The sequence below is a fragment of the Pyrgilauda ruficollis genome, unplaced genomic scaffold (genome assembly GCF_017590135.1).
Source record: "Pyrgilauda ruficollis isolate IOZ18807 unplaced genomic scaffold, ASM1759013v1 scaffold10, whole genome shotgun sequence".
Lineage (NCBI taxonomy): Eukaryota > Metazoa > Chordata > Aves > Passeriformes > Passeridae > Pyrgilauda > Pyrgilauda ruficollis.
The window spans coordinates 4718749-4744659 of NW_024508101.1; the positions used below are offsets into that span (position 1 = coordinate 4718749).

A 25911-nucleotide genomic window follows, 5' to 3' on the forward strand; every position below is an offset into this window, starting at 1 on the left:
GTTTTGATACCTTTGTTATGTTAAGATACACAGTGTCAGTTTTCCCTTTCATTAATCTAGTTTTGTTTTACTGAGACTTAAACTCCAGTTATTTACCACTTTCTATGAATTCTACCTTTAAAAAATTGGGGCTTTTCCCCCATTGCATTGTCATTGACAAAGTGCCACTGCAAAGCTGCAGCAGCAGCTTGATCTGCCTGAACAGTTGTTTTCATCTCGAGTGAGCACAATTCTTCCCAACTGCTGACCTGACTGTACAGCCAACCTTTGCCTGAATGGGAGAGGAGGGAGAATTGTATTTCACTTCTTGTGCAGTAAAAGCGACATTTGATTTGCAATGTGAAACTCATCCCCGTTTTGGAAGCAGTTTTATTTGTGCTGTGAGTGGATTGTCTACAGCTGGGAGCATGAGGGGCCAAGTCCAGCTCTTGAGCACATGCAGGCAGGATTGGTGTTTTGCAGGGAGTGTGGTGGGGGTCAGGATCTGCCTGCAGAGCTGTGGGAGTGGGGAAGTGAACAATGCTGGGAAAATCGAGGGTTTTGAAGAGATCATGTTTTAATTCTGTCACTGTTTTTCAATTGTAGGAAGCTAAAGGGGACTATTCCAGGTAATAACATTTTCCTTTCTAATACTGGTGTGCTTGATGGATGTGTTTTTCTGTGTTGGCATTGTATTGCAAACAATCACAAATGGGGGTAAAGTCCAGCTGCGAACAGTGCCCGAAGAAAGTGAAATGTGCTGCTGGGCTGGATAAAATCTGAGTCTGCAGGGTGAGTAATGCCTTTTGTGAGCAAGCTCTGAGTCAAAACAGTGTTTCAGGCCACCACGCTCTGCTCCCCTCCCAAGTGTGGGTGCCGCAGTGGGAGAAGGGGAAAGCTCCCACACTCCCCTGCCAGGAAAACCTGTGCTTTGCCAAACTTTTGCCAAGCAAACCATTGCCTGTGCTTCTGCTGACCTGTGTTTGGGTCTGTGTGGGTGACCTTGCCCACAGCCCTGCCCGTGCAGTGGCAGCACGTGCAGGGACACAGCCGTCAGCTGCCCCTGGGATCAGTGAGCCATGTTCTCCTGCAGCTGCCCCGGGGCCTCTCCCTCCCCACACTTGACCCAACAGTTGTGTTCTGGCTGATGTGCAACCCCCTTGAGCTGGTTAAAGCTGCATCATCAGGTCTGGCTTCCCCTTGGAGGTGCTGCTTACCCAGCTCTGATTGTGATAAGGGGCTGTGGGGGAGCAGGTGGGGTCACCTGGAGCTGCTGGAGCCACGGGGAAAGACCTTCCATTAGAAACAGCTCACTAAGCAAATAGAGATTCAGAAGATTGGCTTTGGTCACATTAATATTTTACTGCTTGCTGAGTTTCCATATGGGGGGAGAGGTGTGTTTTACACTTTAGCTACAGCAGCTTTGGAGAGTGTTCAGTACAGACCTGTGTGCCCAAATGCAGGGAGCAAGTCACATTTGACTGCCAGAGTGGCTCTGCTTTCCCTTGAGGGGGCAATTGTCAGGTAAATGCCAGTGCCAATCCCTAGACCCCTTCCCTTCAAAGGCTTGTCCATTCTCTGCCAAAGGACACGCTCTGTGAAGTCCATCAAACCTCCTCCTCCTGTTTGTTGGCATCCTATCACAGATGACTTTGATCAGCTGGGTGGGCTGGCTGTGCAGACCATTTCTGCTCCTGTTCATGCTGTGACCCCCAGTATACTGCTTATACCTGCAGTATGCTGCATTTGTCTCTAGTAAGACCCCTTATCTTGCCTGATCTCTACAGGGACGCCCTAAGCTTAGCTCAGTTAGGCACAGATAACCAGAAAATCACTGCTGACTCCACAATAAGTAACTTGTTAAGCTGTAGCAACTGGTGGCACAATTTTCTTGATTCTCAAGAACAGGGGTTAATGTTAAAAACCACCTTAGTGGTGAAAAGCTCCCTTATGTGGTTTAAACTTAACACAGCCTCCTTATCATCTGCCATAAATAGGTTTGTAAGTATGGCTTCACGAGCCCAGGAACTGTGTCTGTGGCTGTTTTCCATGCTTCCCTGGACACGTTGCAAGGGGTGGATTGCCCATGGTTACCTTCAGAAGTATTTAAAGAAAATTGTAGGGAAGAGCACTCTGCTACAAGAGTGATTTCTAAACGCAGTTCTTCCCCTAAGAATTGCATGGAAATAGCTGCAGCAATTGTTTCCTCTGTTAAACTGAACATATGTTATGTCCCCGTGGCAAATGAACACAGCCAGCTGTCCCAGGCCCAGTGAGCACACCAGGAGTGAAGGAATTTCATGTCACATATCACAAGTGGTCCTTTGGGCCAGTGCTGATAAAGCACTAGCTTAATTACCAGCATATCTTAACGAGGATACCAAAGGAGTGGCCTCCACTGCACAGCTTGCTGTGCTGCCCAGACTGTGTCCCTGAGCAGGGCTCTTGTGCAGTGGGATTTGCCTCCCTTTGCACTGTCTTGAGTTTAGAGTGTTCTCTGCTCACTGTCATTTGGACATTCTGCTTTGAATCACCTTCTGGAATGTGGCTCTTGCACCACCTCAGCTTCCGTGAGAATGTGCAGGTTGATTTTTTGATACTGGATTAGTGCTGAATGAGCGCAGGAATCGCCTGAAGTCCTGGAGATTAGCTCTGTGGAAGTGAGGATTGGGCCAGTCCAGGCAACGGTGGGGATCTCTTCCTGTCTGATTTTTCCCACACATCCCATAGGCAGCTTTTCCATGGGGACACATCCTGTGGTGGTGTCACCGTGTGGCATTCCCACTGACGTCAGCTCCGTACCAGGGCCCGAACACGGCAGACTCCTGTGGTTCTACAGGAACCTCTTTCCCAATCCACTGCTCAAATTCCCAGATAACACCCTGATGGCAGGGAGCAGCAGCCTGCTGAGAAACACCCTCCCCTGGCCCATGCTGAGTGGGTGAGCACATTCCTTGGAAATCTGTTTCTTTTCAGTGAGCAAACCTGACACGTGGGCTCTTGGAGAAAGTAAAAAACTTTCGATTTCTACACCACCAAGGTCACTCTGGAGGGGCTTTGCAGTCTGGTAGCACTGGCAGCCTGGGAATAGCAGGGACTGTGGGGTTTGGTCCTTGCAGGTGCTTTGCAGGACCCCAAGGTCCTGAGCTGGGCTCTTACTGGACAGGGGTTTCACAGAACCATGGAATGGTTTGGGTTGGAAGGGTCCTTAAAAATAATTTTGTTTGTGCCTTCTTATTTGGGGAGAGGCTTTATGTAAGATGAACCACAGATATCCCACTTTGGGAGTATCCTAGTTTTGAAGACATGCTTATAATTTGGGAAGAGGCTTTATATAAGAAGAACCACTCAAATCCCATTTTGAGAGAACCCTGGTTTTGAAGATGTTTATAAAACTTAAGTGCATGCTTCAAAATTGCATCCCCAGCATGTCCTGATTGGACAACTCTAAGATTCTCAAAGGCAGCCATGACTGGCTTTGGGACACAGGAGGAATGAGGAGCAGAGGTGGCAGCAGGCCACCATGTACCCATTTCCTTTTCCTGTTTACCCAACTGGTGATCCCAGCCAAGATAATTCCCTGCTGTGTGTGATGAAGAGGATGTCACAGGGATGCCCAGTGGGCTATCCCTCTCCCCATTACCTGGGATGGTGTCAGGGTTGCCCTGAGCAGAGCAGGACAGTCCTGCAGCCCTGCTTTCCCCAGGAGGGCTGGGATGCTGCAGATTCCTGCCCCTCTGCCTTCCTGTGCAGCTCTGGGCACACTTTGCTCAAGAGGAAGGATGTAACACTGGCTCATGTTTGCTTTTCACGACTCATGCATGGCTTCCAGTTGACTGCTCCTGTGTTTAAGCTGAGTTCCCAGCACTTTTTACCCAGCTCCTGCAATAGGAACCCCAAGCAAGCGTTAGTCATTGATTGTAGTTTTGAAACTCTGCGTGAGTTAATTGCGTTTCTCCACTCTCCTATTTGCAAATGAAACAAAAATCTGCAAGCCTGGTTTTATGAAATGTTGTTTTTTAAACTCTATGCAAAGGTTTTAGAAAGATAATGTGATTCAAATTGCAGCTTCTGGCATGGCTCAGTTTTGGGGGGAAAACGTACATATTCTGTTTATTTTAGGAATTCTATTTGAATTTTAAAGAGACAACGTTTTGGCAGTCTGTTAATTATTCATCTTGTAGATATGCGACATATAAAGCCTGGCCTCCTTGGGAAATAAATGATTTAGCTGTATTTAGTTTACAAATTAAGCATCTGCCCGCAAAAATGCTGTGAAATACTATATACTTTTTTTTTCCTGTGTAGCTTGACGAGAGAGACAGTTTATAACTTAGAAGTCCTCAATGCTGTCCTAGCACTGGAAAAATGTTTATCAAAATCAGATTAGCTACAGGGACTATATAAGGAAAGCAACTTTGAAGAAAAAAAAAAGTTTATTTTCTGACTGGAAATCTTGGACCGTATTTTCCCCAGTACCATTTCCAGGACTGAAACCCAGCCATGCTCCCTGGAAGTTAATTAAATTGCTGGAGGAGGGCTTCTATTTTCTTTAAATAGCTGACACATTCGTTTTTGATTCTGGCCTGTGGGCTGCAAAGATAACTCCCGACTGGTATAACATAACACAGACAAAATAATGAATTCCTGATAGCTGACATGTGCAAGGCACCGGGGTTTATCGTTATGGGGGTGATAAAGACAGTTTGTAAAAGGGAAAGGTTTGGATGAGAGATAGCCCTGCAACTGAGGCTATGGAGTAATTGGTTCAGAAACTCCTGAATTTTAAAATCCTACTTAGAAAAAAGCGAAGTTCTTGATCTAGGTGCAGAAAGTAGTATTAACAATTTGCTCTTAATTAAGAGTGCTCAGAGTGAGATTTTTGGGTACTCTTTCGTTGGGAAGCTGAATATTTTGCCAAATATTGAAGATCTCTTGGTAGAAAAGAATGTGGGACAGATAACATGGGCAGTGCAAGAAAATAGCTGTTGGAAAGAAGTTAATAATTGTCTGATAGCAAAGCACCTGCTCACTCTACCGCTAACCCCAAGATTAAGGTACCCTTAGGAGCAGGACACACCTGAGGTCTGTTGGAGGTGGCTTGTCCAGCCTGTTTCTGGGAATTTTGCCAGTTTCATGTGACCAGAATTCCAGGTGTGGCCACGCCCAGGACTGGGGTTGGAGCAGGAGGACAAGTTTGGGGATGAATTAGAAGGGGACATCTCATCTGGCAGCCAAAGACCAGAGCCCAGTCTGGATCCTGTTTCAGCCCCAACTATTTCCTCACACCTGTGTCAGTGGGTGACACAAAAGAGCTGGTGGGTCTCCAGAGGATTCACTCTCAGAACATCCATCTGGTGCCTGTAGCAGCGCTGTAGTTTAGTTTCTGATGTTCTTTTCCATGCAAATGCACTCTTCAAATGCACTGATATCCTGAGCCTTTTTGCAGGCTGCCCCCAGCTCCCCGTGGGCTGTGTCTGCCTGGCTGTAAATCAGTGCTCAGCCCTGGCGCTGCCTGGTGCCCCTTGTGCTCCTGGCCCTTGTTTGCCAAGTGACTCATTGTGTGCTTTGCCTTTCAGCTGTGACTCCCAGCGCCTTTTCTTTAAATACCTGGTGAGGCGCTGGCTCTGAACCATTAACTCTGTCTTGGTCAAACCCAGCTGTGTGCTTTCCTCAGCTCCCTCTTTTTCAATAAACAGCTGATTTAGGACAGCATGAGCAAAGATCTGCTTATTCAGAACCTGTTAGTTATGGGGCTTGATTATTTATTTTGCTTTATTTGGGAGCATCTGATGAACCAAGGTAATAAATAAGCAAGTTTAGGGAAAGTCATGTTTCATACCTATTTCATGCGAAGATGATGATCACCCTACTGACAGGTATCAGATACCCACTTTCCCAAGAGCTTAATTGAATTTTATACCCTCTTAAAATAAAGCTGGTTGAAGACTGCAGTAATTTTTCTCTAGCAGGGTGAAAAATTTTGCTGTCCTTGATGAACTCAGAGAAAAGAGCTAAAGTGGGTACAGTCCAGCCACCTAGAGAGGTCTTTTGTGTGTGCCCTGCATGCAAAACAGATGAGCGACAAGGCAAGCAAGGTGCAAGGAAATTCAACATCCCCCAACTTGTCCCCCATGCAGGGGAGAAGCTGTCACATGGGGTAGCATCGTCACATCCATAGCCATAGGTAAAAGATGCTTTTCCCTTGTCCTAGAAATTCCTTTAAGTACGGGTTCAGTATTAAAACACATGGCCTTTTCTATTGTAAAAATCACATTTCATGGTGAAAAATCACATTTCACCTTCATTTTGTCTAATATCTGAAAAACTCTGTCAGGTCTACAGGGATTTTTTTCCAGTCTTGCACCCTCAGCTGTGAGCAGTAGTTTGGGCTCTGGTCTGAGTCCTAACAATATCCTCACTCTAGGAAAGCAGAAAGCAGAAGTAAATCTTTTGCTTTTCCTTCCCATGGTGGCTGAGATCTATCACATGAGGTGTATTTTGTGCTTTGAGGAAATGGAGCGACAGCTTTTCAACGTCAGCTTTTTTGCTTTTGCAGATTTGTCAGGTCTTTATCATTATTTGGACACTTTATTTTTCTTGTGGTTCCATGTATCTCCATGTATCAGCTGGGCTGTGATAACAAGCTTTAAACTTTGCTACTGTACTCAGACATGCTAAAAACCCACAACTAATATGGCTAAGCTGACCTTTGTGTGAACAGGAAGAAAGTGTGAATGTTAGAAATAACAGTCTGCTGTTGCGAGGAAGGGCTTGGGATCCTTCAAGCGTTGTATCAACTGTGAATATCCATCTTTTGCTTGGCAGCAAATCCCCAGGTAAAGCTGAGCCATTCTGCTTTTGTCTGGTCTGGTAGGGGAGCACTGCTAACATGTGCTGTGGGTGTGAGCAAGCAGCTCTTTAAACATGGATGTGTCATAGCAGGTCTGTGGGGTGGAATCCACCACCCGTTGTTAGGTCCAAGGACTAAATGGGTTTGTCTCCAGAATATTCATGTTTCACATCAGGATCTGTAAAAGAAAACCTGAGGATTTAGGGCGGCTCCAGGTCACAGATTTTCTCTAGCCATGAAGAGCTGCTTCCTTGGCACCCTGTTCCTTGTCTGCAAAGTGGAAGTTGTAGCATTGTCTCATCTGCCAGGGTGGCTCTGGGAGCAGCTCATGTTCCCGTTTGTCTGCTCACCCTGTCCTCATGTGGAGAGGTGTGTGCATGCAACTGATGGGAGAAATGTTGCTTTTTCCTTGGTGCTCCTGGCCCATCTTCCAAAAGCCAGTGTATGGGGTCACCAAACCCCAGCAGATCAGCTGGTGCTGCTGCTCTGCCCAAGAGTTGGGCAGCGCTTGGGAAGCAGAGAAATTTGGCTCAGGGAACAGGGCTGAAGCTCAAGGTCAGGCCTGAGAGTCCAAAGCTCTGGTCCAAGCACGGGGAATGGTCGTCCAGTCGCAGCCACACTTTGGTGCAGCTCCTCCTTGAGCTGTGAAACCAAAGCTGCACAAGGTGGGAACTCGCAGCACAACCACAGCCTAAATGTCCCAACAAGCTGGGGTTGAAAAAGCCATCTGCACTGCTTATCAGGCTCCTTCTCACAGATGGGGTTGGAAGGCTCTTAAATGCCCCTTCAAATACCTCTCTGAGCAGGCGGCTGCTATCTGCTGTTCAAGTGGCAGCCTCTGCAGCCCTGCCCCCAGCAAAGCTCCTGCTGGCTGCGGGGAAGGTCGGGCTCTGGCAGTCCTGTACCAACGGGAGCCCCTTGTTCATGGCCTTTCCACATCCTGGGCTCCCCTCAATAGAAAAATAACTTCCTTGAGTGTGCCAGCAGACCATAAACTGAAAGGTTGGGAAATGATGGGAAACGTCTGGCATTTGTCACAAAAGAGGATTTGTCGGAGAGCACATTTCAAAATCCTGCTGCCAAGATCCTGCTGCTCTGGCATACTCAAAAGCTGCTAAATCCATCTCCTTCTCTCCCTGTACCTCCCCTGCTCTCTCTTCCTTCCCCGCCTTTTTTCTCCTGCACTTTTAACCCTGCTCATTTTTTTCCCCTCCACTGCCTCACTGCTTGCTCCTCACACCTGTTTCTCGTGGTCCCTTGAAGGGCAGAGCAGCCTCCAGCGGGGCCTGAGGTTGCCTTGCTCTTTGTTTTACAGCAAACCCAAAGCCTACAGAGCAGGCACCTGTTGCTGAAGCAGCCCAGCTCCAATGGGGTGGTCCATGTTGCTGGCTCTCATCTCTGAGTGTGAGGAATGGGAGCACCTTGGAGACCTTGGTGATGTTTCCCTGAGTCTGGTCACTTGAGAAAATCACTTCAGGACCAGGCTGGGGTGTGGGCAGCAGCACAGGATGTTCTTGTACAATTTGGTGCAAAGGAGTTTGGTGGTCATTCTCAAGAAATAGGGCTGTTACTGTCATCAGCTGAATAATCTGACCCTCTGAAACCCTTGATTGTCAAGCTTTCAAGCATCTGCTCCAATTTTGTGCTGTTTTGGAGGGGTTTTTTTTGCTAGCTCTAAGTATCGTGAAGAGAGTGAGGTGACAAATCCTAATGGAAATGCTTTGAATCATCTGCATGATGTAGGGTAATAGTGTATCATACTTTTGCTGTACAGCTGCACACTTCCCTGAATCTCGTATGTAATTCTCAAATTTGCTGATATTTAGGTGTCCATGAAATAACTTCAAAGTTAATTTTGAGAGACTGATTGACATTTTCTAAAGGCAAGGCCACTCTAAAGTCTACCTTGCTATGCCTAAAATTCATTTCAAGAATTAACAGAACTTAGGATAATGACATTTAGGAGAACCTGGGAGTGACTTTTTCCAGTGATCTGTAGCAACACGATAAAGTATTTGTGTGAGGTCAAGGAGCTCCAAGAATAAAGTTGCTATACGATGCACTTTCCCTAGTGATAAATTTGTACCTTATAACGTGTTATAAACACAATTCAGCAGAGGCAGACACACCTGCCCTTGCTTTAGTGAGTTAAGAGTTGTCTGAAGTCCTGTCCTCATCTAGTTGTTAATATTTACAAAGAATCTGTGGGCTGATAAGCTTCTATGCTGTAGTCCAATGTATGGCTTTTGCTGCTGGGTGTGTTGCTCGCTCTTCATGTTTTGTTACTCTCATTAACCACATCTTACTCCATCTTACCTGCTTTAGCATAAGCTGGTTTTTGACAGTAGGTGCAGGGAAACCTATTGACAAATGGTCCCAATTAGCACAGTTCTGTAAATCTTTGCCTGGCAGGGAGTGTTGTATCATTCCATTACAAGCTGTCAAGATGCACTTTCTGGTGGCATAAATATGTAACTCTTCTTTAATTTTCAGTAATGTGCTCTAGGAAGAGCATGCCATGATAGCCTGGCTTGGTTCCTTCATGGATTTCTGGTGGGGGTTTTAGCAGGATGCCTGAAATCTCACTGTAACATCAGCAGGTTGTAGGAAGCTCATGAGATTGGTCCTGATTTGCTGCTGGAGTTTCAAAGTGGGAAGTCCTATTGATAGTATGGTACATGATTAAATAATGTTAGTGGATATTTTAGAGTCAAGCTCCCTCTCCATAGAGCTAGCACTGATGAGCATGGCATGCTGGGGACAGCATCTTACGCAACATTTAATCATGTTGGGACAGAGAATTAATGATGGGCAGTACCAGGAGTGCAAGTTGAGGTTTGGTGTGAGGAGGTTCTGATGCAGGCTTTCATTATTTCCATTTGCATTGCCCAGATTGATTCAAGTTCTGCTTTCTATCTGCCAGAGAGAAAACTCCTGTTCAGAGGGTGGAATAGGAAGGAAAGGGTCTGTCTGCTGCTTTTGTTTAATTCTTCTCCATAGTGGAAAAATACTTGATTTGAGAGTTTCCTATATTCTCCTCCTGGGGAATAAACAAACCTTTTGCCAAAAAATGTTCAGTCCCATTGACTCTGGGCAGTTTATGTATTGAAATGATGCCAAAAACCACCAGTCCAGAAACCCCCCTCTGTAGCAGGGGTCAGATTAAATGCAAGTTGGGCCTCCCCGTCCCAACAGCCACGTTCCTCCTCCTGGTGGGAACCCACCATGGACGTGCCAGATACAGCACTGGGTGTTTGGCTGGCATATAATGGGGATGGTGGGACATCTGGGGCCAGGGCTGTCTGCCCTGGGATTGCTGTATCACCTCGTGGTCCTTGTGAAACCAAACAGGAACAGGTCATAATTCAAACCGCCGCTCCTGCTATCGGGAGTTGTCACCTCTGGGGAACAGCTGGGTCTCAGAGGGCTTGGGAAAGTGATCCTGAAGGTCAAGGGGAGACTTGCTTGGTGCAGATGAAGTGATAATGGACTCTGTGGAAGAGGGGGAGGACCATTTGAGGCTTTTATTATCCCTGAAGCCGTGAATCATCCCAAACGCTAATCCTGGGGCGTGCAGTCAGCAGATCCAGGCTGCTGCGTGCCAGCCTGCACTGTCTGAAGGCATCCAGCATGCAAGGAGCTGTGCCCTGTCTCTCCCAGGTCTTCTACATTTTTCTAGGATTGTTTCATGCTTGATCTTACAATTATGCAGGGAAAAAAAAATCCTCATGTTGCTTCCCAGAGAGTTTCAGGCCTTATAAGTCCATTTGGATGGACTTCTCCCAGTGCTTGTGGATGGGATGGTGTCTGAACCTCAGGGTGTGAGGTTGGGTCCTGCGAGGAAGACAAGTCCCAGGAGCCAATTTTGCCTCATAAAATCAGTGTTACTGCGAGAAATTGGATGGATTTGTAGGTTGGCAGAAGAAGAGAGAAGGCCCAGCTCTGCTGTAAGCTGTCACGGCTCCATGGCCTCTGCCTGCTGACAGTCTGCAGAGGTTGTGGGTCACTGCTGACAGTCTGGCTGTGGTTCTGGGTCACTGCTGCAGGGACGTGCCCCCTGTCATGGCACAGACGTGGTGACAGCCCTTTGATCACTGCGTGTCCCAGCTCAGAGCCCACAGGCCCTGCTTGGAGGCGGCTTTGCTGGCTGGGCCTCAAAATTTAAATTCAGTGGTAGACGTTTTCATATTGATGAGCTGCAACTCATCACTCAAGCTTAACTAGCACCCTCTTTTTGGCATTGGTGAGGATAAAGTTGTTACTTAGCCACGTCTAGAGAGGCAAGGGGCCCAAAAACCAAACAGAGGAGTGAGGGGCCCAAACAGGAAGGCGAGTAGCGCGGCTGGAGGCCACAAATGTTGCAGAAGGTGGCATTTCAGAGCATGGGAGATGCAGCTGCCAGGATTTGTGTGCAGACTGTCAGTGATGGGGAGGCTCCTGGCCCTGTAGTGGTTGGGGGAGGAGAGTTTGGGACCTCTCCACCCGTGTGTAGTGGTGACAGCTGGGTGTCAGCTGTCTCCTGCTCTGCCAGAGCTCAGCCCTGGCCTCCCAGCATCAGCCTCCTTGCTGCCTCAGCCCTTAAAACCAGGTTACTAAATAGGGGTTTAATGACCACCCATTAAACCTCTGATAATGAATATGGTGGGGCTGAGAATCTACATTTACAGAAACAGCCCTTTTGTTTGGTAAAAATGAGCTATTTTGTTAGTACTTCTTTCCAAAACCTCTCCTACTTCACTGTAGTTCCTTGCCAACTCTGCCTGCTAGAGCAGCCATTGCAGTGATAAATCAGGTTTAAAAATAGGAGGAGAATTATGATTTAATTATCAATTATCCTGTGAGTCCATGATTGAAGTTGGACAGGACCTTGGAGGGCCAAGCCGTCCAGCTTTAAGAAAGAGTTCAGGCCACGTTGTATTTTGTTGGTGGTGGTGGTTGTTGTTTTGGTCTTTGGCGGGGGGGAGTTTTGTGTGGGGTTTTTGGGGTTTTTTTTTTTTTGGGGGGGTTTTTTTTTTTTTTTTTTTTTTTTTTTGTTTGTTTTTTGGGGTTTTTTTTTATTCTTTGCTCTGGTTTCAGAGGCCTCAGAGGAGCGTGCTCTGTGTCTGCATTTTCATGTGACCCTACAAACCCCTGGTAATCTACCTTCTCTCTGCAAGCCGAGATGTCCTGCAGCCTTTTGATCCCATCAAAATGGGCTTGCAAGGGGTAAATAAAACTCAGCTTTTGTGAGCATTGGCTGTATTTGAGTGCTGGAAGGAGAGATCCTGATTTTCTACCCAGCTGTCCCCGTTTGTGGCACTTGGGTGCTGGCCAGCTTGCAAAGAAAAATGGATATTCCTGGCAGAAGAGTGCAGCAGCCAGCACTCCTCGGTGCTAATTGACCCCTTCTTGGCAGCTTCATCAAAGACGTTGAAGAATAAATAGGCTGTTGATGGAACTGTTTCCTTGTCCCCAGAGGTGGTCCCCCTTACTCAGGGCTGAGGCTCATTGTCAAGGCTGGGGAAGAGCCTTGCAGAGCGATTAGCCTGTGCTCCCCAGGAACAAAAAAACCTTTCATCTCCTGCGTTTTCCATGTGGCATCTGGAAGATGGAATCGTGTGTGGGGGGGTTGCTGTGTCCTCCGTGTGCGGAGCTCCATCCTCAGTGCCCATGGCAAAGGGGGACATCGCTCTGATGAAAACTCTTAACAGTTCAATCTGACGAGAAAAGAGGTTGGGAGCAGGAAAACACCTTCAAGGAAAGCCTGGACAAAGTTGAGGCAGATGCTGATGGACGTGACTGGTGCATTCTTTGCATAGAAAAATCATGTTGGTGCTTGCTGGTGCTGCTGCAAAGGCACGCAGAAATCGTGCTGAAATGGGGCGTGCAGGTTTCAGCTGATTAATTAATGGACCATGTGAGGAGAAAATATGAACCATTTTACTAATGCCTGTAAATAGGTTTTAAAATATTCTGCCGGGGTTTTGTCATGACAAATTGCATTCACATACTTCATTCTCCCTGTATTTCATTTCGGGTTGGGCCTAGAGTCCAGAATATTTGAACTTTCTGTACAATGGGCACTCCAGGAGAACTGTTTTCACTGAAAATGTTTTAAAGCCTATGAACTGAAACCCTTTGTTTTGAATCAGATCACTGTTAAACTTCTGTGATTTAACAAATACCACACTGCTTCATGAAATGTATTGTTAAAGACAGAGCAAAACTTAGCACTACAAGCCTTACTTTTGGGCTTTCCTGCAGCTGTTTCAGGGCTCACTCTGCACTCAGCAAATAGAGTAAGGGTGTGCAGAATAAATATTGATACGGTAGTGGCCTGAGCATCACATGTGTGTATAATGAGCATGACACCATATCCATCACTGTCATGTGAGAGGGCATCTAGAGTTACGTTGCTATGACAGCCTGACATGGGGCAGCACTCCACGTTTGGGAGCAGCAAATACAGCCCTTCCTTCTGCCCAAACTAATGAGTGCATCTCTGATTCACCAGCACTGACTCTGGGCCATTTTTGTTTTTTCAGTGATGAGAACACTAGAAAAGACTTGAAGACACTGCCTGTCTTTCCTACCAAGACACTGCAGGAGCATCCATCACTTGCTTACTGGTGAGCTGTTTAATTTAAAATTTAAATCTTTCCTATGAATGATAACAACAATATCACTTTTAAGCAGTTTGCAAACTCCTCTAAAAGTTTTCAGCCCAGGACATGGAGCTAATTGCTCATGTTCAAGCATTTCCAGTTTTTAGAAGATTATAAATTATGCAAGATCTGATGCAAATTCCTCCTTGAAAGTTTGCTCAAATTAAATTGCTGTGTCAGGAACTGCTGGATCAGTGTATGTGGGGACCCTGCAATAGAAGGAGCTGAAATCTGAACTCCAGCCAAGGCTGGGTTTGCAGAGAGCACCTCAGTCTTCATCTGTCACACAGTGGAGCCTTTGTGGTGGGCTGACCTTTGCTGGCTGCCAGCTGCCCACCCAGCTCCTCTCGACAGGACAGGGGAAGAAAATAATCTAGAAAGGCTGGAAAGAGTAAGACAGTTCCAATTCTGGGGCTTGAATTTGCTGTAAAGGAACACAGCGTTTAGGATGAATCAGTGATATTGTTTCCCTGGAATTTATGCCCTTTGTGCAAATTCAACCTCCTCATTTGTTTTGGTTTTTTAGGCTTGATGTGTACGTGATGGATTTTCAAGTGTACCATGCTTGCTTATTATTTGTTTGTCTCTGAATGAATACTGCTGGGGTTTTCTTTGCTTTCAAGTGTCTGACACAGAAATGCATATTTTATTTCACATTCCTCCGAAACGAAATGTTGAAATATGTAAGAGGAAAAATGCAAAAAGGTCATTGCTGACAAATGTGTGGTTTTTTTCACCTATGAAATGTCAGGGGGAGAAAAGAAATGGGAATGAAAACAGCTCTGGTTGAACTTCTTCTGTCTTACATATGGAGCATTAACCAGCCTTTGAAGTTTGGGTCTTTTAGAACATTAAGATGAATTTACACAATTAGCACCATTCTTCTGCAGCAGCATCTGCAGCAGAACAGGCTGATCCGAAATGGTTCATTAATTGGTCTGGAAGGCAGGATGTGATGGTGGGGATCAGCCAGGCAGCTCCACTCTGCCTAATGAAGGGTGGGAAAAGAAATCAGCAAGAACCAGAATTTAAACTAGAGCAAGAAACATGCAGGGGGACCTTTCTCTGCATGCTGAGCAGGTGGCTGAGCTTCGACAGATGCCGTCACACATGAACAAAGTCACTGAGCCTCTAAATTGGGTTTTGTGCTTGGTTTGCAGTGAGGACAGAGTAATTGAGCATTATACACAAATCAAAGGTCTGACCCGAGGACAAGCCATTGTTCAGTGAGTATGACACTTGTTAATTTGTGAAGATGGTATTTTTACTTTTCTCCTGTTCTTTTTGGTTGAGAAGTGGCAAGGCAGACTGTTTGGGTCATTACTGCCTGCAAACGATGTGGTTTGTATCTGTCAGATTCTCTTTTTATTGAGTTACATTGCAAAGTGGAATTATTTGAAATCTCTCATTTCACAGGCTTGCAGTTCAGCATTTGTGTAGTCATTTGGGTACCTCAAAGACAAAAGAAATTGTTTGGATCTTACTTCATGGGAAGACTCCTTCCATACCTTGCTTGCCATCAATTAATTTTCACTCCAAACCCTTAAGGGTGCATATTACCCTAAGTCCTGTAAGAAATTCTGAAGTGTTCAGAATTTGGCTTTCAAAACATCAAGGTCTTCCAAGCTGCTCACTGAGCCTGTGGAATTGTATTTTTCATTTTCCATTAATATTTACTGTTCTTCCTACAAGCAGGCGCAGTAGGATGTGTTATGAGATGTTTGAGATGATGGCCATGACTGCACAGTGCAGACTCCTTGCAGTTTTTCTCATGTATCTCAATGCCTGTAAATCTGTCTCAGTAATTTGTGGTCTTTTTTCAGTAGAAACAAGGGAAAAATGGTCTGTTCAGTGGTTTTCTGAATTGCCTCATGAAACAGTTGTACAATGGCATAAACATATTCATTTGGAGCCTATCATTTGTAACCATAGCTTCATAATGGAATAATTATAGGCAGGTCTTTACTGCCAACATTCCCCAAAAGGCTCACATGTTCAGTTCAGAATTTTTGCTTTCAGTTCTATGATCTTCAGATTGAATTTTCTGTTGTATGAGAGATTTTCCTTTTGCTTTAGCTGGGCCAAAATACCCCATTTTTCCCCAAGCCAAGATGCTAAGTTTTTTCTGAAAATATGGGCCTTCAGCTATTAAAGCCTTCAAAATATGCAGATGATAAATGACGTGTCCTGGATGTATGTGTGAAAAAAATATGTTAATAGATATTACTTCCTCCAGAGAAAATAATCTGATATGCTATAAATCTGTCTGCAGGTACATGAAAGTGGTAGAAGCTTTGCCAACATATGGAGTTCATTACTATGGAGTAAAGGTCAGTAACTGACTATAGATAATGTGATTGCTGAGCTTATTATGAGGGATTGCATTCCTAAAGGAGCAGTTGGATGATTCAGTGCCCTTCTATCAGTATGGAACCCCACATTTTTCAACCTCTGTAATTTTTCCCAATTCAATGTGCTTTAAAAATTGTTTCCAGAAAGCAGAAAGGATTCTTTGTAAAACCTTATGTAATCCTATCAGGAGCTAAATTCCTATCATCTTAATTAAAGTGGATATCACTTCTAGACTTGAAACAGTTAATAGTTTCCCCAGAGACATTAATCAAGATTAGAAAAATAGAATGTGGAAAAGACTCCTCCTAAGTGGCAGGTGATTAGTGGTGTGTGCTTGGAGTGGGGAAATGCTGAGAAATACTTTTGGAGAGTGATGGAAATACACCATTTATTCCCATTTGTAGAGCAGAGCCGGGGCCAAAGTGTTTTGTGCCGAAGAGCTCAGCAGAGATGATGTCTCCTTGTTTTTGAGTCATGGCCATGACTGTGGTACCTGAGAAGCTGATGTTTTGTGCTGGTGTCTCCTCCTGTGGCTGTCCGTGCCTGAACTTAGTGGATGCAGTCATTGGCCACAGTTGTTTTCTGTCCCCTGTCCTTCCCCTTCACCCCGTTGTGACACCCCGTTGTTTCAGCAGCACTGTCGCTTTTCTGCCCACGTTGCACAGCCACCACCTGGGTTTGTGCCTCTGCCTCGGAAGGCAGGGGGAGAAAGTTTCCACCTTCACCCCAGCAATCCACTTCACCTCAATTTGTTTGCCAGAAAATCCTTGTTCCGTACCTACTTGTACTCGTCACAGAGTGAAAAGGGCTGTAGTCTTGGAATTGCCTAATTCTTAAGTAGCTCTTGGTTGACGTAGACATCCATTTTTCAGGATAAACAAGGAATCCCGTGGTGGCTTGGAATAAGTTACAAAGGAATTGGCCAGTACGACTTACAAGACAAAGTTAAGCCCAGAAAAGTAAGTTTTTTTGGGGGAACATGGTGTGGTGTTGCATGTCAGAATATACTCTTTCAAGCTGTTGCTTATTAGACTGGTGGGCAAAAGACAAAGGCTGGAGGCAGAAGGAGATTTCTGCTGGCACTGAGGCAGTAAATCCTTCCCTCTCCTAGATAGTGGAAACTCCCGTTGGGAGCTTTGGCTCGTGTGTCTTGAGTTTGGTGGTCTCAGGATGGGGATTTTGGCAGCCCCCAGGGATAACTACAGAAATATGAAGCGGTTGTGTTTCTGCAAGGCCTTGTACTCAGGCAGTGTTTTCACTTCACTTTTGTAGGTGTGGTTTTTTTTGTGCCTGAAGCATAAAAGGCTCCACTGACACAGGCAGAATACAAGGGAAGCTGCGTGAAATTGAAGGCTTGTTGAAGTGTGTGTTTCCATGAATTCTGAGGGGGAATTGAGAATAAATGCCAAGTACTGGAGGTCATTCTCCTTCTCCAACCCACTGCTTCCCAGTGTGTCTTCATTGAAACATCTAAGCCATGAGGGGATGGAGACCTGGGAGTTTGCTGTTCTTCTTTCCCCAGGAGTGATCTGGGCAGGAGTTCACATAAAGTTGTGCTCCCCGCCAGGGAATTTTTACATTTATAAAATGATATTGTTTAATGTATTGGTGCCAAAAAGCACAGCTTAACAAAACTTCCTTGTTAAAGAGTAATCCCCCTATTCAAGCTTCCAACTTGATCTTCTCTTTTTCCAGAGCAGGCTATGACTTGGTTTCTTTTGGTGTATTTTTGTACCTGTGTGTCCATGGGTGAGCTCTCATGTCCTTCCTTTGCTTTGTTTAGTAAAATCAGAGTTTTATCCCAGGTGTCTCTTCCCATGCCTGCACTAAAAGACACAGGAGGAACCCTTTGTAAATCAAGTCAACTTGATGAAGCTATTAAATGTCAAAGGAGAGCATCAAGGAGGTCCTCTTGCCCTTATAAGCACTTCCCTGATTTTAGGCAACCTCTATAAGATTTTTCCAGCCAGGAAAAGATCATTCTGCAGCCAAGATGTCCAGCTGTGACCAGCAATGCTGTCCAAGAAAATGGAGCCTGCCTGGCTGAAAGCATTGCTTCGCCAAGCATTTTTTATGCTTGTGGGATTTCAGTTTACAACATCAACCAGGCAGATTAAGAAAATGTTTTAAGGTCAACAGGGCCCAGATACCAAGTCACACCCTGCTACAGTTAGTTACGAGGCGTTGTCTTTGAATGCAGCAGGAGTTGTGTTTAAGAAAAATAAAATAAAAACCAGAGGTCATCTCTGCAGTGGAAGCACTACAATGGAAATGAGAATAGTTGTTGGCTTCACTGAAATTATAATTATACAACAGAGGATAGAGATTTAAAGGGAAGAGTGAGAGAGAGGAGCCTAAATGCAGGTGGAAGGTTTAATTACAGTAAGCTCATTGAAACTGTGGGGATGGATATGGTTGTAGTATCCTTAAGGGTTTTCCTGGAGTCAGTGAAAAGGGACAAAAATTCTGTAAGCCACAGCTTGACCTGAGCCATGATTGCCTTTAACAATCATGGTAATACACAAACAGTTTCTTTGTATGAAAAATGTTTCATGGTTTGAAATACAAGGTGCACTTTGGGTAAGTGATTGGAATCAGATCACTTTTGTGAGGAAAAGCAGACATCAGGTCTAGAGGGGCACCCACACCCAGACTTGGGTTTGGAGTTAAAATGCTGAGACACTGCTGCTTATTTCAGTGTATCTACAGCCCTCCTGCCTGTGGTGCAGCAGGCAGAAGTTCCTTTTAATCAGTGTTGTTGTTTCTTCATATTTATGAATGTATCAGAATTTATTTCAGAGAGAGAAGAGTATGGACAGCTTGCCTGAATCTCCCAGGAGTCTCTCTGGAGCAGCAGGCAGGAGGGGAGTAGGCATGTAAACTATTCCTGTCTTTTGGAGCAGCAGTACTAGTTTTGCTGGCTTTAACAGAATTTTCTTGCTTTGCGGGAATGGAGCCAAACTCACAACTGCCATGTGCTGGTGTTATCCAGCTGTTTATTCCATGGATCAAAACTGCTGTTGTGTTTATCCCCAGCCATCTGGGAAAGAGCATCCTCATTGTGCTCCACTTCTCCAGTTAGTGATGTTTAAATATACATGCAGCTGATAGATAAATAGAGAATAATAAGATGGAAAGGCTGAGTCCAAGTCTAATGAAAACTGAGTTGGCCTTCCTGAATTTTAAAGCTGCAAGGGATCTCTGAGTGTGCAAACCTCTCTGACGCTGGTTGTGGTGGGAAAGCTGCAGCAGTTTGGATGGGAAGCTTTTAATAGGAATTGCTGCCTGTGCCACAGTGAATTCACACCAGGGGGATTTATTCTGCTCCCCTTGTCTTTTCTGCAGTGCTGTCAGATGTGTTTGCTTCACCATAGAATCACAGGCATCTTGCAAGAGCCAAGTCCATATTTAGAATAAAATTTTACTGTTAATAATAGAAATAAAATACATGTTAGCTGCACCCATTAATGGAGGATCAGTTAAATCCAAAGAAATATAACCACCCTCTTAAAAAAGTGAAACCTTTTGGCTTTATCCAAGTAGGTCTTCAGGCAAAGACACCTAAATACAAGCCTTGGAGCGCAGTGGTTATCCCAAGATTTTGTTATTGGATCAACACCAGTGCATGGAGTCCAAGGCTGAGAGCTCCTCACAGGAAGGAACTTGCAGCAGAGGCCTGGGTGAAGCAATCCCCTGATCCCTATCACCCAGCCCTGCCAGGGCTGCAGCGTCACCGTCCGTGAGGGCAGCCCAGTGTGTGACTCGGGGCTGGACCTGGGGAACCTGCCCTGGCTGGCTGGCTGGGGAGGTTTGGCTCCAGCTATTAATATTTTGCTGGTTGACCTGACATGGTTTGGACAAGGGAGTTTTGTCGCTCCAAGTCACTCCTGGGAGCTTGTATTGCTTTGGGAGCAGTTTCTAGCAAAGCCCAAATGTTCCCTGTCACCCAGGACTGCCAGCTGAGGCACTGAGGGAAGCACTGTGCCCCACCTCCGTAACACACTGAAAAGGGAGAATTATTTTGTGTGTCATTTATGAAAATTGTCTTTGTAGATAAAAGCAGTGGCTCCACACTGGCTGGAGGTTATACTGAGCTCACTTGATTATCATCCTGAAGTCTCACAGGGCATTAAAACAGACTTTGGCAACCCTTGTTCAGATTTGAGCTCAGACCTGGGATTAGCTCTGCAGTCCTGCTGCTTTGCAAACATATTCTCTTTCAGTTGCAGTTAATATTGAGAGTCACCTCCTGCTTGGAGGAGTGTCTCCTGCTTGGTGTGAGGTGGCATGCCAAGATCCTGTCCCCAGTATCCTCTGAATCAATTAGGAAAAGTATAAAACAGGTCCCAGGACTGTATTTGTCATTTCAAGCCAGAATAGATCTCCCTTTATCTCTACCCCATTCTTCTCACTGGTGAGGTAAACAATGTAAGTCTTGTTAATGGAGGGTGTATTAAGGCATGAGTTGAGTTTATTCTGCGTTCAGCCAATATGTGAGGATCCTCTGAGGGCTGGAGAAGGCAGCTTGCTGGCTCTTTGACTTGTTCTCCCACTTCATTGTGTTTCTGTGGGCGACTCCCTCGTGATAAATTAACTGTGTTATCTGAAGAGAAGAACTAATCTTGCTGTGGTATTGTTTCAAATGTCCAAGAATATAATTTCTAGTGTTTGGTGTCTTGACTGCATTGTGTTCTCAGAAGTGTTTTTGTTAGCATATACTCGTTTTGAAATAGGGAACATTGAACTCAGGATGGTGTGGGCTGGAAGGAACCTGAAAGATCATCTCATTTCAACCCTCCTACTGTGCCAGGGACACCTTCCACTGTCCCAGGCTGCTCCAAGCCCTGTCCAGCCTGGCCTTGGGCACTCCCAGGGATCCAGGGGCAGCCACAGCTGCTCTGGGTACCCCAGGGCCTCATCACCTTCACAATATCTCTGGCTGGATTTAATATTTTCAGGGCTTTAGCCTTCCAAACCTCACCCCTGGCTGCTCAGACAATTTCTCTGTATTTCTCCCACCCTCTGTAGGGGTCTTTTTGTGACTGAGTTTGTCCAGGAGCTCTTTGTTCATCCTTGCAAGCACCTGAAACTTTTGCATGACTTTCTCTTTGTTGGGATGCATTGCTCTTGAGCTGTGAGGAGGAGGTATTATGATATTTTCTTAATTCAGCATATGCTAAGAGTTGATGCTGAAAGTTTTCCCTTGCAGAACATTTACTTCATGTAAATTTGCTGTCCTGCTTTGCTGAATATTCAGAACACAGCAGCATTGGAACAGCCTTCTCAGCAGGCAGCTCTAATTAGGCAGAGATTTCTTTTATGGTGTTTATTTCTCACCAAGCCATTGATTTAGATAGAAGATACTAAGCTCACATAATTACTTTAAAAAAAAAAACACAGAGTTTTTATGAGGCTGCTCTGAAATTCAGATCTTTCCAGATGTGCAAAAAGTTGCTTGAATGTCACCTGCTGCAAAACACAAATGTTTTGGGGCAGTTTGATGTGAGACATCTCTCAGTCTCATAATGCCAGTGCTAGTGAGGACCAGGTATAAAAGCATCAATAAGGTATTAGAAAAATAGATCATTGAAGAGGTTTTTAAAGGACTGGTTTAATATTTAAGGGATGAAGGATGCCTGCAGGTGAGCTCTGCCGAGTTACGCTGGCACAGGTGGGAGCTGTCTGTCTCCTTCCCTCAGAAGTTGCTGCAGGTGGGGCAGTTTGGCTCTGCTGCCATCTCCTCAGGTGCCTCTCTCCATGAGCAGCAGTGAAACACAGGATTCCAGCTGAAGGCAGGGTGCCAGACAGCTGAGTGCAGCAGAGGGGCTGAAACACAGCCTGCTCCCAGCACTGCTGCCAGGGTGGTAATTTCCCTCATGGGGTGGGGTACATTCCTGTGGGCAGAAATCTTTTATGTTTCCTTGCTGTGAATTGCCAGATTTGTCTGCAGATTGCTGTTCCCAGCCAGTTCCTGAGGTGCTGGTTGCTGAGCCTCCTTGCAGGCACTGCACGTACCACGAGGTGCTTTGGAATTGCTTCCCGAGGGAAAGGCTGCTGCAAACACTGTGGCATGGCTTGCACTTCCATGCTGACCTTACCCAAAGACCCTTTGGGTGGAAAGCCAGGGATTTGGGTTATTTAGCTCTTGGTCAGAATATGTCACTAACCTTGGGAACATCCCAGGTGCGTTTCTGGCCCGTGGGCTGGTGCGGCAGCATGTGGCCACACTGCCCCTGCACTCAGCTGCCCTCCACATTTACACCTCGTTGCAAAACAAAATTTTGTAAAAAAAATACTAAAATATTATTTTTTAAACAAAATCCATCAGGCTCACAGCAATACTGACTCAGGAGCCTGAGCAGCTCTCCTGCAGGTCTCTTTGGGCAGGGTCTCTGCCAGCTCCTGCCTGCCATCTTGACAGGGCCGTTCCTCTGAGCCAGCTTGCTCCTGCTGTCAGACTGGGACAAACTTGCATTTTATTCAAAACTGGATGCAAGATCAGCCGGGTAAAAAACCAGCTGCTGCTTTGAAGGTGTTTGAACATTTAGGCATGCCATGTCTCTTTGGGCCACCTTAGATTATTACTGTTCTTTTTGTGCAGCAATGACGGCGATTCCTTTTTGTTCAGTGCTCCCTGGTATCTGGAATTGAATCACAGCAGAAATACAGGGAAGCCTAAACTCGTGGGCTGGAAAAGCAGCAGCTGGGTGGTAGGAGTCTGGCTGGTGCTCAGAGGTGCCTGGGTAATGAGATGTGATCAGAGCTGCACCCCCGCCTTCTACAAAAAAAAAAAAAAAAAAAATCAGAAAAACAACCCTGACCAGGCCAAGTTCTACTCAGAGTCAGACAGGCCGCCCCTGGGATGCTCAGTAGTTTTCAGGAGCATTTAAGGATCTGACAACCTACATGGATGGGAAGGCTATTAAGAAAACATTAATTAGCTCAGGTGGACTTAATCATCTGGTTAAAGGGAACATACATTGCAAAACTTCCACAAAAACATTTTAATTATTCCTAATTGTTCTTCCAGCCCTCAAAAACCAGTTCCAGATTTCCAGATTTTTTTTTACCACTCTTTTGTCTTTAAATATGCATGTAGTTTAGGTAAGATTGAAATTAGGAATTATTTAGGAACATGTCTGTACAGGGTAGGGAGTATTTGAAGGGAGCAGGATATCTCTAGAGCAGTGACGGTTTCCTGAGTGTTGCCTTTTGACCACGAGTTAGAAAAATTTCAGTTGAAGAAAGTTATTACTTTATGGCTTTATTCTTGTTTGTACTGAGTCCATTTTTTCACTCTTGTCTTCATGAATCCAAGTGTGTTAGGCAGGAAAGTGTAATACTTTCATTCAGGATTATATTTCTGTGCATCTGTATAAATATTACTGGCTCACAGCTTACTCTGAAGCTGTTCATTTAACCACCAGCCATTTTTTTACAAGGACCTGAGTTAGGAGGGTTTGTCAGGTAAGGTGATAGCTAAGGAGCTTATATTGTTCTTAAGTGAGATAGTTTGAGGACAGGGCACTTTTTAGTCCTCAAGAGCAAAGATGTGTCTTGGATACACTGCCAATTCCCATCTCTGCTGCTGTGGAACAGCAGAGGGGGGAGCTGTAGTTATCCCAGACTTTGGACAAGGAGGCAGAGATGTCTTGGTGCTGAATGTACCCAGCTGCGAATGCTTGGGGCGCCCGTCAGCCCCTTTTGGGCTGGGATGGATCTCACAGGGTGGAGAGGAAATGGAGCAAAGCTCTACCCACATCCTGAGGCAGTTCCATGCAGGTTTTCTTAAAAATGCAAACGCCTCCCTTTTTTAAAGTTTTCTCGGCACTGGAAGTGATCCTGGTGTCGGATTTGCACAGACCCTTGTGCGTCCCTCTGCCGGGGCAGGAGGCTGCTCCAGGTGCTGGGGCTGCTGCGTTTTGTCCTCCTGCCAAACGCGACCCTCCTCACCTTGGGCCAGATGCTCCGTTTTCCCGCAACCCTTAGGAACGTCGAGCGCATCCGGAGGGGAAGAACCCAAAGGAAGTGATAAAGGGGACGGGGAATCATCCCCCGCCACGATAAGAAGCGCAGCAAGGCAGTTTTTTTTCCAGAGGTCATGTTTGAAGCACGCCCATGGTTTTTACGAGCGTGGGAGCGGGCGGCCGGGATGATGCTTCTGGTTGAACCTGCTGCCTCTGGGTGTGAGTCAGGGCTGGCGGGGCCGGGACTCGGCACCGCGGGGACCCCGGGCAGCCCCCACGCCCCTGCCTCCCCACAGACACCCGGGGGGCTCCAAGGGGTGCAGCCCCTCGGTGGAATCCTCCTTGTTGCCTCCGCTGCTGGGTTTTCCCTTTATCTGGGGGAAGAGGGGTGTGGGAGGCGGCGCGGCGGAGCGGGTGGGTGGTGATGTCAGGCGTGTGTCAGCGCTGGGAGGCGAAGCTGCCGAAGCAGAGCGGCAAGACGGAGGGACGGCACGGCCGCCTGGGCTGTGCCCTGCCCGTGCCAGCCCTGACACTGCCCGGCGGGGCCGGGAAGCCGGGATCGGGATCGGGATCGCGGCGGGGTGAGTGCGGGGCGCGGGGAAGCAGCCGGGGCTGTGCCCGGATCCCGGCTGGGATCGCTGCCGGAGCACCCACGGGCGCCTGTTGCTCAATGTCCTGGCAGACTGCTTGGGTTGTTTCCTTTATTTCCTTTATAAAACGTATTTATTTTCAAAATCAGTGCAGGGTTGTAAAGAGGCGTTTCTGACAGCGGCGTGGCTGGGCAGGAGGGCTGTGAGACAAACAGAAACTTACTGAAGCAGCAGAGGGAAACTTCCACAATCGTCTAGAAAATAACTTATTAATTCTAGTAAATTAATTTTCACTTGGCTTCTCTTTTTCTGCGGCAGGTTCTAATAGTCAGTTGTACTCCTAGGAAAGTTTTAATTAAACAGAGGGAAAGGCTGCTGAAAGAGCCACTTTTCCCCTGAAACACAAATGTGCTGGGCTATGTTTCATTGTATTATGAATGTTTCAGATGCATCACAGCCTCATACGTCATTTTTTACAAAACCTGAAGTGCTTCTGTACTGGGAGGTAGCATGGCATGTCAGGATTTGGCAAAGGCCAGCAGGAATGTTGTGTGTCCCGGGGGTTTCTGGTGTGGTGGCTGCACCCGTGGAGGCTTTGGAAGAACTCCAGTGGGGAAAGGAGGGAGTTGTTGTGAGGCTCTGGGTGCCTCGCCTGGATCCCTGGTGTCCAGGGCTGATCTCTCACTGAACCCTGTCCCTGCCTGCCCAGCTGGATGGAAGCAGCTCCGGTACCTCCGTGTGGGCTGCAGCTCTGGCAAGCAGCTGATGTAAACTGCAGCCTGCTGCTGCACCTGTGCGGCCCAGCAGGGTCAGGGGAACATCCCTGGGGACACCATCTGGGTCCCCGTGTACGTCCAGGCATCCTGGCACTGCTGGAGGAGGGGGCAGGAGGTGGTGCTGCCGAAACCTGGGAGGCTGGGCTGGGCAGAGGCAGCCCCCCATGGCTCATCCCCAGGGGATGGCTGATGCTGCTGCGAAAGGAGAGCGAATTCAGATGAAATTCTGATCCCACGGGTTCAGCTGCCAAGCCCCAACTGACTTTGATCTCTTCTCCCAGCTGGCACTTTACAGGAAATATGTGGGTTTCTAGCAGGAGGATGTGCTGGGGGTGGCTTCCTCCTGTAGCTGCTGTTGTTCTGTACATGCTGTACCTCTGCTCCAAAATGTCACGCTGGATGTCTCACACAGTGTCTTCACAAGAGAAAGGTCTTGGTTTTTCCAAGATGCTGCCATTCCCTGGGGATGCTCTGACTCAGGGAAGTAGACCATAGTTGTCTATACAATTACTTTGTAAAGAGATTTTTGTGTTTAATCAGAGAGAAAATTACTTTAGCTGCCCTGCCAAGATCTCTGGGAACTTCTAGCAGTGAAATTAGATGTGCTATTGATGGAGGCAGATGTTGTCACTGGCAAAATCCTCAATGTGCAACACATTGTCTGTAAGAGTGTGAAATTACTGAGGGGGCATCCTATACTTATGTGCTTCTTTTAATTGGTGTTATGAATGTAGTTATTGCTCAGTCCAT

The 25911-nt window shown here is 46.3% G+C and overlaps 1 protein-coding gene across 3 annotated transcripts in view; it reads left to right on the forward strand.

Annotated features, from left to right (window-relative positions):
* Nucleotides 1-25911, forward strand: part of FRMD4B (FERM domain containing 4B) — a 79854-nt gene that overhangs the window by 39557 nt on the left and 14386 nt on the right. For all 3 annotated transcript variants that reach the window (XM_041464166.1, XM_041464182.1, XM_041464173.1), the window contains exons 7-11: nucleotides 586-608; nucleotides 13357-13440; nucleotides 14637-14702; nucleotides 15749-15806; nucleotides 16701-16787. In XM_041464166.1, the coding sequence (XP_041320100.1) occupies nucleotides 586-608; nucleotides 13357-13440; nucleotides 14637-14702; nucleotides 15749-15806; nucleotides 16701-16787 (318 nt within the window). The remainder of the gene's footprint in view (nucleotides 1-585; nucleotides 609-13356; nucleotides 13441-14636; nucleotides 14703-15748; nucleotides 15807-16700; nucleotides 16788-25911) is intronic.